At 38.5% G+C, this 16,705-nt stretch overlaps 1 protein-coding gene across 11 annotated transcripts in view; it reads right to left on the reverse strand.

The window, feature by feature from the left end:
- The window catches only part of ADAMTSL3 (ADAMTS like 3), a 372,565-nt gene that overhangs the window by 107,254 nt on the left and 248,606 nt on the right, over positions 1-16,705 (reverse strand). For all 11 annotated transcript variants that reach the window (XR_012895741.1, XR_012895743.1, XM_075897127.1 and 8 more), the window contains exons 9-11: positions 8,763-8,920; positions 4,782-4,893; positions 505-643 (exon numbers count right to left, since the gene is read on the reverse strand). Coding sequence is in view for 9 of the 11 variants with exons in the window: in XM_075897127.1 (XP_075753242.1) it covers positions 505-643; positions 4,782-4,893; positions 8,763-8,920 (409 nt within the window). In the remaining 2 variants the exon portion in view is untranslated. The remainder of the gene's footprint in view (positions 1-504; positions 644-4,781; positions 4,894-8,762; positions 8,921-16,705) is intronic.

A 16,705-nucleotide genomic window follows, 5' to 3' on the forward strand; every position in this document is an offset into this window, starting at 1 on the left:
AGATAGCTTTTTAAAACAGTAATGTAACTGCAGTAGTTCTGACTAGCCACATGAGTACAATTTCACCTAGGACCCTAAGTGCTTTTTTGGGGGTGGCTAGCCCATACTGTTGTCTGGGCCACAGCAGCCATACTGCTATGTTTGGTGAGCTAGTTCAACCAAAGCTATCTTGAGTAGTTTTACATGTGCTGTTCTAATGGTAGGGTAAACATATCCATAGTGCTCTCCAAGAAATCTGCAGCAGAGGTAAGCCATGAACAAAAACAAATGGACTACTGAAACCATCTCCATAAATCATACATTGCCATTCTACTGTAAAAGACCGAGGAAGTTGTTACAAGTCTGTTCATGTTGCTGCCAACTGCCAGACTTTCTTTAATCTCCTGAACAGCTACGATTAAGCAGTCTTGAAGATGAAAATGTGTCAAAAGTCAAATAAATGTGATTTTACCTACTCCTTATTAACTAAAAATAACATCCAACTTACATATTTGTCATACAAACCTAGAAGGACAGGGATCCATATTGCATTCCTTTAGTTTAGGCTTTGGTTTTTTATTTTCTGGATAATAGTGACAGTAGTGATCAGCAACAACTCGCTTCAAACGAATATCCACACATTCAGCAGAATTAAGCTGATAACCTAACATGGGAGCAAAAGATGAATATGCTAATGCTTGTGATGAAGGGAGATAGATTCAAACAGCTTTCTTTTCTCAAATACTGAATTATACATACAATTAAATGCAGTGATATTTGTATTTTTCTTTTAAATGAGGACAAGCTGTACTCAGACATACAGTGCCATATCGTCACCTGGCGTAAGCAACTGATGTCAAGATAGCTGTACTGATTAACATCAATAGACTCTTGACCTTTATTCTGATAGGGTATGTCTACACTACCCTCCTAGTTCGAACTAGGGGGGTAATGTATGCATATCGCACTTGCTAATGAAGCCCGGGATTTGAATTTCCCGGGCTTCATTAGCATAAGCGGGGAGCCGCCATTTTTAAATCCCCGCTGCTTCGAACCCCGTGTAGCGCGGCTACACGGGGCTCGAACTAGGTAGTTCGGACTAGGGTGCCTATTCCGAACTACCTAGTTCGAGCCCCGTGTAGCCGCGCTACACGGGGTTCGAAGCAGCGGGGATTTAAAAATGGCGGCTCCCCGCTTATGCTAATGAAGCCCGGGAAATTCAAATCCCGGGCTTCATTAGCAAGTGCGGTATGCATACATTACCCCGCTAGTTCGAACTAGCGGGGTAGTGTAGACATACCCATAGTGTTTTAGGAAGAAATTCAAAATAACCTACATTCTTAACAGATGAAGTTAAACATCTATAGGGACACTTCACTTGTCACTTTCTTGAGGAGCACAAGTGGATTGGTGTGTTGTACGTCCACACTTATAAAGCCCACACAGAAAGGTTTACTAAGTGCACTACTGAGAGGTATATTAGGTGGTTATTTGTGGGAAGAAAAATACTTAAAACAGAAAGCCAGAGGAATTGAAGATGAGGTCCAAAGACATTGTTAAGTTAAACTGTAGAAAACCAAAAAATATTTTCAAGAACATTCCTAGTTAAAGAGCCAAGAAAAAAATCTGAAGTAATGACTTGGTGCAAATATCTGCGTAAACCACTGGTTAACAGAAAAGATCTGAATTTAATAAACCACTGAGTTTAATAAACCACTAGGCTGCTTTTTTGGCTAAGAAAAAAAGGACTCATTCACAGAAATTATCTTTGACTGAAACAGAGAAGACAAGAAGGATGTTCTGGTATGTGCTATATAAAGAAAAAGGATGAAACCACAAGAATGAATAACCAAATGGAGTGAACAAACGAATACCATAAATATGTCTACTGAAAATGCTAAAGTATCACATATCAATAGTGACACTTATGTGTCTCTTGGCTGATCCAAGTGTCATCATGCATGACAGTGATAACCATTAAGAAATGCTAACTAATTCCAGCACTTTAAAGCCTGCAGGTACCAGTTCTTGTAAGCATCCAGAGACACAGAAGAATTACAAGGTGCAAACAAAATTCATTCATGTTTTTAAAGATTTCCCTTTTATCTGTATTTGACTGTATTTTACGAGCCATTCCCAATTACATACCTCTCCTCTCTGCTCTCCGAAGCCCGTACTTCCCCTACACAAAGATTACTGAACTGAATATGGAGTGATCCAACTGAGAAATGATATTCTGGTGATGCAGCTGTTTCTAATTTTTTGGTGTGTGGAACTGTTTCTATCTGAAATGTTGGAGTCATTGTAGTGCTGGTAAAAGAGCTCAGATGGAGACCAAATCTTCCATATAATATAATAGGTTTGGCAGCAGCAGTACAAATTTCCCCAGTAACATGTAGTTCTCAACACTGCTTTTATCTGGGGTCAGTATGTAGTGTGGCTCAGTCTCCAAGCTCATTTATTCATTGGCCTCTCTCTCAGAACTGCCAACAGAAACACCAAACTTCGTTGATAAAGATGTTGATTTCTTAATATAGATATCCATCCACAAGGAAATGCACTGAAGCCACCAGCTAATTTCAAAGAGAACAAGCAGCCATCAGGTAGTAAATTTCAAAACAACATTGTCTTAGATTGGATGTGAGCCATAAACCTAGCAAGTAAGGTATTCGATGAGCTTTCCCTGTTTGCAATGCGCACAATTTTATATATTTTTTTATTTTTAAAGTCTACATGAGTAAAACTACAGGGTTGAACCTCTTTAATCTGTCACTCTTTGGTCTGGCAACATCAGTGGTCCAGCAAGACTTCAGTTAGCCAGATGTACACTTATCATGGGTGTGGTCAAGTTTCCTGAAGTCCCACAAAGTTTGGTTACAGCCACCGGTCCTGGTTCTCAGTGTTCAGTGCTGTTATTTTGCTCTAATTTACCCCAAATGTTCTCTAACAGCATAGTAAGCAGTAGAAGTGTTGGTAATGCCTCTAGACAACACTGACCTTCCATGATTCAGCAAATTCTCCAGTTTGACACTGGTCAGGTCATGAGGGTGATGGACTAGAGAAGTTTAACCTGTAGTGTAGTCTCTTAAGGCATATCTACAAAGCAACATTATTTCAAAATAACGTAGTCTGCGTCTACACAGCAGGCAGTTATTTTGAAATAGTGTTGGAATACTGCCAAGCTGGAGGACTTCTTACTCCGACTCCTGTAACCCTCATTTTATGAGGAGTAAGGGAAGTTGGAGGAAGAATGCTCTGTTTCGAAATAAGCACTGTGTAAGATTTTCCCAATTTTGAATTGAGCTATTTCAAAATAAGCTACACAACTGATGTAGCTCAATTTGCGTAGCCTTATTTTGAGTTAAACCTTGCTGTGCAGACACACCCTAAGAGAATGAGTAAAGGAGCATTATTATCAGACTGCCCCCTGGAGAATTTCCCCATGTCAAATGAATCTGCACTGGAGTAAAGGAGGAAATTATTATGCCACCTATTCCTATGTCTAGGGCTTGCCGAGCTGCGGCGAGCCCCACTCGCCAGCCGTGCTGTCCGGCGTTCTGCACATGCGCAGATCGCCTGAACCCGGTTCTTCCAGGATGTAATCTACTCACCATGGGCGAGTAGATTACATAGATTGTCGAGCCCTAGTATGACCATTACTTCCCCAACCACCAACTCTGTGCAAGGGAAAGACAGGATGTCATAAGTGCAAGGCAAAAGCAGGAACTAAGATGTGCAATCCTAATCCCTGGGGGCATTATAACTGGTCGTGTAAACTCTGGAGTTTAAACCATCTGTGGAAGTTGGAGTAGGCCCCCTTCTGTTCTGACTTTCACCGTGACCACCTGGCTGGGGTTTAGGCTGAAGCTACCACTGTCTACCACATCCGCTTGTAGTGGAGAATCCAGGCAAAGCAAATAAAATTGTAGTCAAGTGAGTGAGCTTTAAAAGTGGCTTTTAAGTACCGTGTCATTTCTTTTGTATCACTCTCTTTCTATCCCTCCCTCTTTCCCAGCTTTTCATTGTCTATGATATTCTTATCTTTCCAAGTGGCTCCACTAGAAACTCTAAAGTTACCTTGACCCTCAATTTCTTTTTGCAATGCAAGTTTTGCTGGTTGCTAAACATTAGAAATTTCACCTTCTAAGCACTTCTCGCACTCACAGGTTTCATACTTTGGATACAGCAAAACTATAACCCATGTACTTACAACCTGACCTCCGTTTCTGCAGAAGAATATGGCAGTTTGCCAAAAAATCCTGACTTTGGCCATTTCTCTTGGTCCGATACAATACTTGGTCCATTGTGAACAGTGAATATTTTGCCTCATTGTTTAGCTACCTCATCTCTCTTTACTTCAATCTACTGACTTTCCTATTTATTAGCACTGCTCTAGCGTTCTCATGCTAAAATTTAAATCTATATCCAAAAATGTCTTCTTCCTCTCTTCTGTCTCTTAATCTCTAGCTTCACATTTGATCTTCCTGTAATCTTCATATTGCAATCCATTCTCTCTCATGTCTAGCCCCATGTCACTTGAACTCTCCTCGCTTTATTTTTCTAAATCTTTTTATAAGATTATTTATGATCTGTACACTGACATTCAATAGTATGTAAAACAATAAAATTCAATGAATATGTTTATATTAATTGCAGATATTACTTTGTACCGTCATTTAGTTGAGCAACAACAAATGTGCAAAACATCATAAATTTATTTAATTGATTTAGAAAAGAACAATGTATGAAAGCCATTCATGATCCACAGTTGTAAACTCTCCTGAGCCACAGCTGTTACTTACCTCCTCCACACGTTACAGTACACGGGAAGAACTCGGTCTGTCTCCACTGATGACTTATGGGCTGATAGAAAAAGAACTGAACCACACTGTCTTTTGGGGCAATATACCTGGTCTAAAGAGATTTCCATTACAACACATTTGTATACTGTATGCCAATGTTCATGAAATTTCACAACATAACTCAAATGAAATAACAATGTAGAGAGCTGTATGGCAATAGGCAGAAAACCAGAAAGAAATCTGGGGCAACAAAAACAGAAGTTTCTAATAATCAAACATTTGTATGTTGCCTTTTCAAATTAGTCTCCTGTAATTATGTAACCGTGCTGAGAAGTCCCTCTGGTGATTTTTTTTCTCTTGCTGGCAAAGCTCCTGGATGTGCCCTGCTGCTTTATAGCACTACAATCTACATTTTCAAAATTCTGTTGTGAATACAGCCGGTCCCTGAGTTGCAAAGAGTTGACTTACGACCGAAGCTGTCGTAAATGGTGGACCCCGAGTTTCAAACATGATCCTCGCTTACGGACAGCGCGATCGCGTGTAACTCTATGGGGTCCGACTTACGAACAAACCGAATTACGACCAACTGCTTGGTCCGTAACCGGTTCGTAAGTAGAGGAGAGGCTGTATATGGGTGTAGAACTTTAATTGAGTACAGGCATATTGATTCCTGTTCAGCTAAGATCAGGATCAAGTTAGATGTGAACATATTATCTGAGGTGTCAAATACTGTGCATCAGTTGATTTCTATAACATACAAAACAAATAACTTCTATTGAAACGAGTTATGATATAAGATCATTTAGCTGCAGTGTTGTTGTAGCCATATTGGTTCCAGGATATGAGAGAAACCTGGGGAAGCATTCTGTGGTGCTTGAAAACCTGTCTCGTTCATAAACAGAAATTTGTTCTTTTCAACTAAAAAAACCCTATGATTTCCTGTCTCGTTCATAAACAGAAATTTGTCCTTTTCAACTAAAAAAACTATGATTTCCTTGCCTATGGACAAATTATTGATTATTTTGTGCACTTTTAAAAGCTGCATAGAGTCAGTCTGTGATGTGGCCAGATCAATAACTAATCATAGAATCATAAGACTGGAAGGGACTTGCACTCATACCAAATAATGAGCTATGATCAATACTTGAATGGACAGCTCCAAAGGCTGCATCTATGCCTGATAAAAGAACACTGTATAAAGGCCATTCATAATCCAAATTCATAAACGCAGTCATCATAGCATGATGACTATAGTTGTCCTGAATCAGCTGACTTGGGCTTGTGAGGCTCAGGCCATCAAACTATAAAACTGCACGGGCCCACATACCTGCACTGTAATTTTTAGCCCAAGCTCTCTAAGCTCAGATCAGTTGACCCAGGCTATGAGAAACGGTGCTATGTTTTTTTATTGAAATGTAAACATACTGTAAGGGAAACCTAGCAAGCTGCTGAAAATGGGACTGGTACTTCAGGAGGTGACAATCTTTTCTTTGATTTAATACTAAACCAATGCTACATCATTTTGCTAGGGAGTACTGTAACACTAGCCTTTGGATGAAATTTAGACCTGAGATCCTGGTTGCTTTGGTTATTCACAAAGCCATGGTACTTTTCACTGTAGTAAAGGTATTAACCTCAGGGTCTGGCTAAATTTCAGTTTGGCTGCCCATGTAAATTACATCAACAGCTTTAATTAGATAGTATTTCTCATTCCCTTTTCCTCTTAAACTCTTTTGTTGTGTTGCGATGTGCTGTAAGAACAGCTTCCGCTTTCTATATTTAATTTATAATGTCCTTTGGCATTTTGGGGCTGGAACATGGCCTATAAATGAAAGACACTATTTATAAATTAAAATACAACAGGTTCCAGTCATTTGCTTCAGCTACTGAATGCTTTTCTAGGACTGCATTAGAAAGGTCAAAATGCTAAATCCTATATGGGCCTATATGCACACAAGAATAATACCTACAGAATCTTCACAAAGAAATGAAAGTGTCAAGCTAATAGCAGGCAGGTTTTGCCACCAATGGTGAGAGCTAAATTATCTATACTAATTATATTACCACTCTTGAACAGTAGCTTTAAAAACACAATTTCCTTCTGCAGTCAAAGACTGAAGGCAAGGAAATTTCAGTGCAGGGACCCTGTTTGTAGATATGGTTCCCCCTGCATTAGGGATGCAAGAGAGTAGTCGACTATTGGACTACCCAATAAGCTTATGCTTATCTTGTAGTCAAATGGAGTTCTCAACTATTCACTTCCCCCCAACCCCTTTACTGCCTCTGTATGAGAGGCAGCAAGGGGGGTGGATGGGAGAGGAGCCTGTGCTGGGGGAAGCCATTTTAAAAGCTGGTTCCGCCCCCCCCCACCCTCCAGCACTGTCTCCCTATTGTCCCTCCTGCTCCCCGCCTCTATCAGAGGCAGCGGGGGGAGACAGGGGAGGATTCTGCAAAGCAGCCTCTGCCCACAGCAGGCTGAGGCTTGCTATGGGTAGATGCTGTTCTGGCAGCAGCAACTGTCCACAGCCAGCTTTGGCCACCATGAACAAGGGCTGCTGCTGGAGCAGTCTCTGTGGTGGCCCAGGCCACAACCAGCCCTGGCCATCATGAACAGAGGCTGCTCTGACAGTAGCCCCTGTCCATGGACAGCGTGGGCTGTTGCGAACAAAGGCTGCTGGACCCAGCACAAGTTGAGACCGAGTATTCCTGGCTCACGCCAATCTAGGATGCTGCGCTACTGCATTTTAAATGTGGTAAGAGCCCGGAGGTTCTCACTACATTTAAAATTCAGAGCTGCAGCGGTCCAGAGCTGGCATAAGGCAGGACCCTTCAGTCCCGACTCCAGCCATCTCCTGCTGCGGCTCTGGAGGGCCCCCTAATCGACTAATCATGTAGTCAATACAAATTGTATCGACTACACAATTAGCCAGTTAATCACAATTTAACATCCTTATCCTGCACGATCAACTAAAGACAGAGTTTAACAATCTTCAAAGCATGGGAACATATGAGATATTTGCTTAATTATGGATGGCTCCTGAGGACATTTTTATGTTGGTGGATATTTAATGTAAACTGTTTTTTCCCAAATGTACATATGCCATTGTGCATAAAAATCATAGTAATAACTGTAAAAATAATTGGACACCATAAATGAACTGTATTAAAGCTTGGTAATTTTGTTTCTCTCCTGGGAGTTACATGTTATGCACATATAACTTTTGGCATTTTCTTCAAATAAAAGATTTTAAACCCAGAAAGGCATTTTGTTACCCTAAAAGAAAGAGAAAATTTCCAGATAACCAATCACCAATGGTAACTTAAGAAGAAATTATCTGAAGGTGCGGTGAAAGAAAACAATTCAGACAAAAGAAGAAACATTTTGTATTTTATCTTACATTTGTAATGTTTTAATAATTAGGAAGACAAGATGAGCGAGTCAATATCTTTTATTAACTTCACCCACCTTTTTTCTTTAATGTCATGGGACAAACATGACTACAGCCACTGTGCATACTATTAATAATTAAGGTTATTGACCTTCTAATTAACTCCATAAAGCTCAAATCACTGTGGAGAGGAAATATTTAGAAAATCTAATTTTCATTTACAAAATAGGCAATTAAAATCAGAGTCCATAACTACAGATACAGGCCATATGTTTGAACATACCAAATAAGAATGTACAAATAATGTGTGAAAATATGCATGTAGTAGATTCATCATCGTCTTCATATTTCCCTGCTTGAACCAATATTTAAAATATGGAACCCTTTCACCCAATGCACAAATACAGGTAGAATGTTCTTTACACTTAGTTCCCGTAGGAAAAACTTTGCCCACCCTCCTAAAAATGTAGTCTTTAATCTCCTGGTATGCATCTGCCTGAACTTAGAAGTTTGATGATATCTCCTTTATGTTCCATCCCAATATACTTCTAATATATTGGCATCTTACAACATGGCTAAACACATATCCTACCTTGATAATGAAATCTGCTCCCAGAGGTCCTTGAATCTTCATAGTTTCTCTATCTGAACTCTTCTGAAATTCAACAGCTGTGTTTTCTATAACAAATATTCCAGGGGCATTAAAGCTGTGTTCTCCCTGGTCTCCCTGCAGTGTCTTTGACTCAATAACTAACAAAGAAAACATATAATTGATTAGGCTAAACAGAATATATATTTATTTTCAAGTATGCCAGAAAATAATTTGAACAAATCATGACATACAAGAAGTAGCTGGGCATGTGCATAGGAAAACTGCATGAGCAGAGAACACTACAGTAGACTTCCGATAATCTGTAACCTTTGGGACCTAGGCGGTGCCGCATTATCGGATATGCCAGACTATCAGGAGATACTATAAATTGGTTACACACACACACACACACACACACACACACACACACACACACACACACACACACTGTATATAAAGTGTTTTTAACCCTTTTTATTGTAGCACAAGTACTGTCCAGCATCACACAATCCCAGCAGCAGACTGACTTGGTCCCGTCCGGTTTCGCTCAGTTCAGCTGCTGCCTTGTGACTCATTTTTTGCCAAAGCTCACTTACTAGGCTCTTGCCATTTTGATGCCAGACTACTGGAAGTGCCGTACAATTAGATGCCAGACTATTGGAGTTTTACTGTACTAGCTTTTGTGATGTAGGACGATACATACATTCATGAAGTAGCTCGCTGAGCATTCTTTGGATGCAATAATTATTTGCCTGATCACACCATTCCTTTCCATAGGATACAGAAAGAAGTACTATTAATACTGTTTAACCCAAAACAATTAATTCAATATTATGTATCAAGCAATAGATTCAGTATGATAAACTGCAGGTATTGATACACAGTGGACAGTGCACTCCACATGAAGAAAAATGTACTCATGTTATTATGCAACCCATGTCAATCAGTGTCCTCATTCAGTCTCTCAAAAGCTTGTTTCCTTTATTTCTTGAAGTTTTCACTATCACTAGACAACTACCTCAATATCTTTACTCTTCTAAGAATCTGAGAGCTATAATGTCTGAATATCTACAGTGTTAACAAAGACCTCTAATGGCAGCTCTGCATAAGGGATGTCATAGTCTTAGAATAGGTCGTGATGAAAACCTTTCCACTGATATTTTGTACTCCTGGGAAACAGAATAAAACAGTAGACAACACTTTCCAAAAGGTAGAAACAAATAAGTTATGAGATAATCACCCACATGTCTACTGTCCTATAGTGTCTGAAACCAGATGAAGATATTAAGAAAGGTAAATTTCTGGCTACTCCATAACATTGTACTTGCCCAGTGCTGAAAAGCAATATTGAATGCTTGCTTTGGAATGAGGGACTGGTTACACTCTTAGGGTATGTCTACACTACCCCCCTAGTTCGAACTAGGAGGGTAATGTAGGCATACCGCACTTGCAAATGAAGCCCGGGATTTGAATTTCTCGGGCTTCATTTGCATAAGCGAGGTGCCGCCATTTTTAAAACCCCGCTCGTTCGAACCCCGTGCAGCCCGGCTGCACGGGGCACAAACAAAGTAGTTCGAACTAGGCGTCCTAGTTCAAACTACCGTTACTCCACTGAAAGGAGTAGAATTAGAACAATGAATTTGACTCACTACATTCAGACATCAAAAATAAAAAATATTTGCTTAATGATATAAATAATTGGTTAGCTTTCTTTAAAAATAATTCATGTAATTTAGATAGCTTTTTGAGCCATTCTAAATCTTAATGATGTAATAGAATCTGCCCTTTTGGAGTCTGGGTGAATATGAAGAAAAGCTTCAAGATTCTGAAATAGGCATTATATTCAGTGTTTACTTTGGAGCCTAGCAGATATGCATTATACAATAAAAATAATTTTTTAAAGTAATAATATTTTAAATGCCTCTTTGTGACAAAAGCTTTTAGCATTCATGAAGAGATGCAGTTTATAAAGCACAGTAAATACACTAATCCTTAACAATCTGGAGCCTTGGATTAAAATCCTGAATGAATTCTTGTTACAAAAAATCCTGATTCAGATCCATTTTCAGATTCTATTCTATAACGACCTGGGAATGCAGTGATGTCTAGGCTATGCATGAAGTACATAAACAGAATGGTGTAAAGAGGTGTTTTTTTAAATCAGAGGCTGCCTATAGCACAACTAATTCCCCAAAAATGTCTATTTTATAAAATACATACCTATGTTCAAGAGGAACTGGAATTAGTTTGTTAAGGCACTTTAACATATTATCAGATCCAAGCATTTTGGTCAAAATTTTCTTTAATATGCAAAATAGGCAGTGTATGATCCTGCTCCCTTGAAACGGTTTGAGTTTTGCCATTTACCTCAAAAGGAGCAGGAGCAGGCCTCAATTCCTAATCCCATTACTGAAATAAGATCCAAGGATGTTAAATGATTCTCAGAGACTATATGGGAGAAAAGAAAGCTGAAATGATGCTAAAATTGTCTTAAAAGATGGGGTTATATTAAATTAGAACTAAAAGGATTAGTCTAAAGTATTGGAAATTTTATAGGATGTGAAATTTTGACGGCTATCTAGGCACAAGGCAGGAAAGTGTTGTCTTTTGGAGCAATAAATTCTGTACTGTATCATACAATAAAACTTTTCATTACTGTTCTTATTATGCTCAAATAATTTAAAGTGTTGCTATTTTTCTCGGACTTACCCTGAATATGTGACCAACACTGTCTCAGAGGAATTTCCTGCAGAAGCCAAACTTCTGAAACCAAACTAGGAGAGGACTAATAGGCTAGCTGTAAATTTCAATTTAATTTCTATGGCAGTGATGCTTTTGAAGTGTTAACACTAGAGAATTACCTAGATCATAAACAAAAGTAAGGAAAATGGCTATTGGACACTCCTTTTCATGTCAAAGATGCATTCTCGAAGCAGCCTCTCATTTTCTAAAATCTTTTTAGACTCAAAATTAGCTTGTTCTATCCCTAGCCAGAAAAAGGAAAAATATGGTTGTCACTTTAGAAGGATCAGCCATTTCCTTAAACAACTTCAGCTGTAAAACTGTAAAAAAAATAAAAACCTGTATAAAATCTGCATTAATCTAACCAATGCCCACCAAATGCATCCTAAACAACGTCTTCTATTTTTAATGGATAGAACAGTGAGAGGATCCTGTACATGCTTTAAGAGAAATGTCAGTAAAAGAAACTCCTACAAAAGATAATTCCATCATGATCATGGGTTGGAAATCTAGCATAAAGTTGAGTAAAATTCTTTTGAGAGCCATCAAAAAGCAATCAGAAATTCAAGTGCCCCATTTTCTAAGGAAATACAACTGATCAGATAATAAAATAACAACAGCGACATCAACAAACATTTTATAGTACTTTTACTCTTAGTGAAAAAACATGAGAGAGAAACTAATATTATTTTTATCTGACTATTTTTCCAATGATTACACGAAAAGCTTTGTATGCCACAGGTTTAAGAGATACTGGCACAGTTAGAAGATCATTTCTGCTATGAAAAAAGACAAAAAAATATTTATGGGCAACAGTGACTTTTATTTTTCAGGAACTGAGTACATGGCTTACAACAGTGAAATTCATTAAGGGAAATTGCTGAACACTTGCATCTCCAGATCTAGTCAATGAGAACTGCAGGTGTTTAGGACCTCTCAGAATTTGGCCCAATAAGAGCATGAAAAAAAGACACCTAAGTTTCAGAGAAGGGTGTGAAACACGTGAAGGTTAATCCATCCGGGAGCTGAGCCAAACCAATATGTTAACATTTCCAATCTATAAGCTTTTCTTAATAAACTAATTAAACAAAATTTACAAAAAAAGGTCAAACTGCACATACTGGCTAGGAATTAATCTGAAAATATAGTGGGTCAAATTCATCTTTGGTGCAATGCCAGCGAATGTAATTAAAGTCTACAGAGCTACACCAGGGAGGAATTTAATGTGTTTAACAATTTGTAAGATACAGCTGTGCAGAGACAGTCTGTATTTCAGGGGGAGGTCTCTGCTGAACTTAGAACCAACTACTCAGATTTTCCAAGGAAATGTGTCACACACAATGAGATGAACTGTTCCACAGCACAATAGATAACCTTAGCAGCAATATATTCTCACTCAGCCTAAGCCACTGCCTGTTATCATAAGCTTTCCATATAGAACAAAATCGAATCACTAACATGTAACATTATAAAGTTACTTCTGAAAATACATATATAAGTCACTGAGTTTTGTTTGCTTGTTTTTTGTTGTGTTTTTGTGTTTGTAGGCTACCATCTATGCATCTGGAAATATTTACAGATAACCTGCCAGGGGGCTTCAGCAAATGTCTCTGAGAAAAAAAATTAAAATAACCATATGTTTACTATTCACATCTAGAGAGCTGCATGTATGTGTATAAAGTTATTACCCGCACAGACTTGTATTGTGAATACTTTATTCCTACTAGGAAATAGTGACCCACACAAGTGCTCCCATTGATTTCAATGCAATAAGTAATTGCTAGATAAGAAAGGAGCTCACCACCTGGCCCACAGGGTATGACAGAAAAAGAGTTCACTAAACCACCCACCAAGCACTCAGAAGAACTGTGAGCCCTATGCTCCTTCAGAAATGGGAAACCTTCCCTCCAGAGCATGCTCCCCAACCCTGACCCATAGAAGCCTTTTGGTGTGTGTGTATGCACATGTGTGCCAGAATTCCAACTTCACAGAGTGAGACTAGGTAGGAAACCAGCTGGGCTGCTACAGATTCTTTCATTGACAAACCCTTGATGAAAGCAGACCAAGTTTATACAACTTCAGGTTATGGTTGAGTTAACTTCTTCTGGTGCCTTAAAGGAGTCATCAACTATGGTGAGGACCCAGAGCTATGTTATGCTGTTTCCTCTTTACAATGTACAACCTCTCTTTCCAGAAGGGAATTTGTGGGACTAGCTGTGCTGAAGGATCCCCTGGAAAAATGAATTCCTATGGTTTTAGAGACAGACTGAAGTCCATCAGGCTCAGCAGTGCAGGAGTCAGAAGATCTCAGCAGCACTACAGTAGCTTGGGATGTTCACAAGGAAGCCCTGTGTGTATCTCCCATCATTTGTGTAGATATTATGGGAATATGTGACTTAAATGAGGGGAAATCCAAAAAATTGATGGCTATCCCATGGCCAGAATAAGAATATGCAGGAAATACTACATTTTACATTCATGGAGTTTCCTCTCCCCCTGCATGGATTATTCTCACATAGGAGAAAACGGGTTGCTGGGATAAAAGCAACTATTATTTTCCAATGATCAGCTGCATACTACTTCTTTTCATACGGGCCAAGAACAAAAACAAGTATTTGTATGTATGGCTAAATACTTAATTCTTCAACTAATGCAAATAGCATAAACTAAAATAAAAATCTGCTACGGGGGAAAAGATACAGCATCGTTCAGTTTCTTCTAGTTAAGCTCACTCTCTCAAAGTTCATGAACTTGGTTATCAAGCATTAGCCACTTGTAAAAATATTAGCTTCTGGTTTTCCTGGTTTTTTGTTTTTGCAAGAGGCTTATTTTCTGAGGACTCTGTCTCTCTTTTGATTCTAAAGCTCTTTAAACAAATATTAGAAAATGCATAATTTATCACAAAACAAAAAACTTTGTTTCAAAATTCAATTAGGTGCAAAGTGACAATGCTTTTGCCTATTGCACTATTCACAAAACACAGGCATTAAAATGTGAAGTGATGAGAACTTTAAGATCCTGGGGACGGGGACTATGATTTCTTATGTTAGTAAAGAGACTAGCACAATGCCCTTTGCTGATTGCTTAATAATATGTGTTACATCTTACATTGTCCATAAAATGAATATATTAAGTAGACCCTTTCTCAACATGATTATATACTGGCAAAAAACAGTTAACTGGAGCACTTTTTAGTTTGGAATCTGCTATCTGCTACATGAAAGATTATATGTTAATCTATGAATCATCATGACAGCTGTGCTTCTCTGGGACAATGCAGATCACAAAGAGTAGGATGAAACATGGGAAAATTGGAACAAAGCATTCTCTGCCAAGGAGATCCAGCTGTGGTACTTCCGTCCAGAGAAGATCAGGCAAATCCAAATTCTGATCATCTTTATGAAATGCTTTAAAGCCTCCTTCTTTGTGAAAGCCTTTCCACCACAAGTAGCAACCCCAATTCAAAACCTATTTTATTTCCAAACCTCTCACAATTATTTCTCTCTCTGCACAAAAATGTACCCCAGAGTCCTGACCCCATAAATGAAGACTCTAGGCTGTGTCTAAACTACATCCCTTTCTCGAAAAAGGGATGTAAATTAGACACTTCAAAATTGCAAATGAAGCTAGGATTTAAAGTTCCTGCACTTCATTTGCTTAATGGCGGCCACGTTTTTTTTGAAAAGGGGCTTTTTGAAAAAAAACAAACAAACAAACCACTGTTTAGACAGGGATTGTTCGAAAATAAAACCCTTTTTCGAAAGATCTTGTACTCCTGAAAAAATGAGTACAGGATCTTTCGAAAAAGGGTTTCTTTTCAAACGATCCCTGTCTGAACAACCATTTTTCTTTCAAAAAGCACTTTTTTGAAAAAAAAAATCTGTGGCCGCCATTATGCAAATGAAGCATGGGAAATTTAAACCCCATTTAAACTCAGTCACGTAAGGGGGACAGGCAGATGGTCCAGTAGCATATTTCCAAGTGTCTCCATTGTAAATATTTGACCACAGAGTGAGAAAAACTGTTTGCAATTTCAAAGTATCTAATTTACATCCCTTTTTCAAGAAAAGGGATGTAATCTAGACATACCCTATGAAGTCCACTAGAAACATGGCAACTGCTACTGATTTTACATAGAAGGTGCCCAACACAGGTAGCAGTTTCAAACTGTAAGATGGAGAGAAACACTCTAGCCTAAAACAAGCCAACAAGAGAGCCTCTTTATCAAGCAGAGGAACATCTGGTATTTTAAATAAGTCTTCCTAAAAGTCCACCCCTAAATATGTTGACATACTCTCACTGAAGTCAATGGGTTGCATGAAAATAAAAGAAGCATATGGCTCTGTCATTAAGTGACCTTTACAACATGAACATATTTCAGTCACATAAGGGGGACAGACAGATGGTCCAGTAGCATATTTCCAAGTGTCTCCATTGTAAATATTTGACCACAGAGTGAGAAAAACTGTTGTTTCTGGCCAACACTCATTTTTTCCCACTTTTATCATTTTTAAGATTATAGGTTAAGTGAATCTGGAGTGCTAGATAATGGTTCAAATGTGTCTGACTCCTCTCAGATTTGCAGAGGAATTAGTGAGATTGAAGGTAAGAGGAAAGAAGGAGCATCTCATAAGCTTTCTCCCATAAGGGTAGATCTAGACTGCAGCTGGGAGAGTACCTCTCAGCACGAGTACACAGACCGAGGCTAGCTTTACTGGAGCTAGTGTGCTAAAAGGAGCCATGTAGTTGGGGAACATTGGCTACACTGATTCCTTGAAGCCAAGGCAACAATCAGCTAGCTCCCTTCCACAAATACTAATAATTAGAAAAGGCTAAAACAAATCAGAGAACAATAATTCTGCTATAAACTATTAGACTTTGCAACATTTTTAAAAAAGCCAGTTGATAGAAGTTTTTGTTTTGTGGACAGTATGGTAGAAAGAATAGCTAATTTTATTACATTCATAAAATCTTTCAGAGTTACATGTAGGGATTCCCTTAACATTCTCAGCTGTAAAATTTAAAGCTAATGTAATTTAAAATTCTTTTAAATAAAACAATGATGACATTGTTTTAGAACAAACACATGATATATGGAGCCAAAATATATTTCATTCTTGCTGTTTACACTTCTCACATCAATAAAAGTCTTTTTATTATCATGATTTAGACTAATAGCCCTAAAAGTTTTTTAATTTCAC

The sequence above is a fragment of the Pelodiscus sinensis genome, chromosome 14, assembly GCF_049634645.1.
Source record: "Pelodiscus sinensis isolate JC-2024 chromosome 14, ASM4963464v1, whole genome shotgun sequence".
In the NCBI taxonomy this organism is placed as follows: domain Eukaryota; kingdom Metazoa; phylum Chordata; order Testudines; family Trionychidae; genus Pelodiscus; species Pelodiscus sinensis.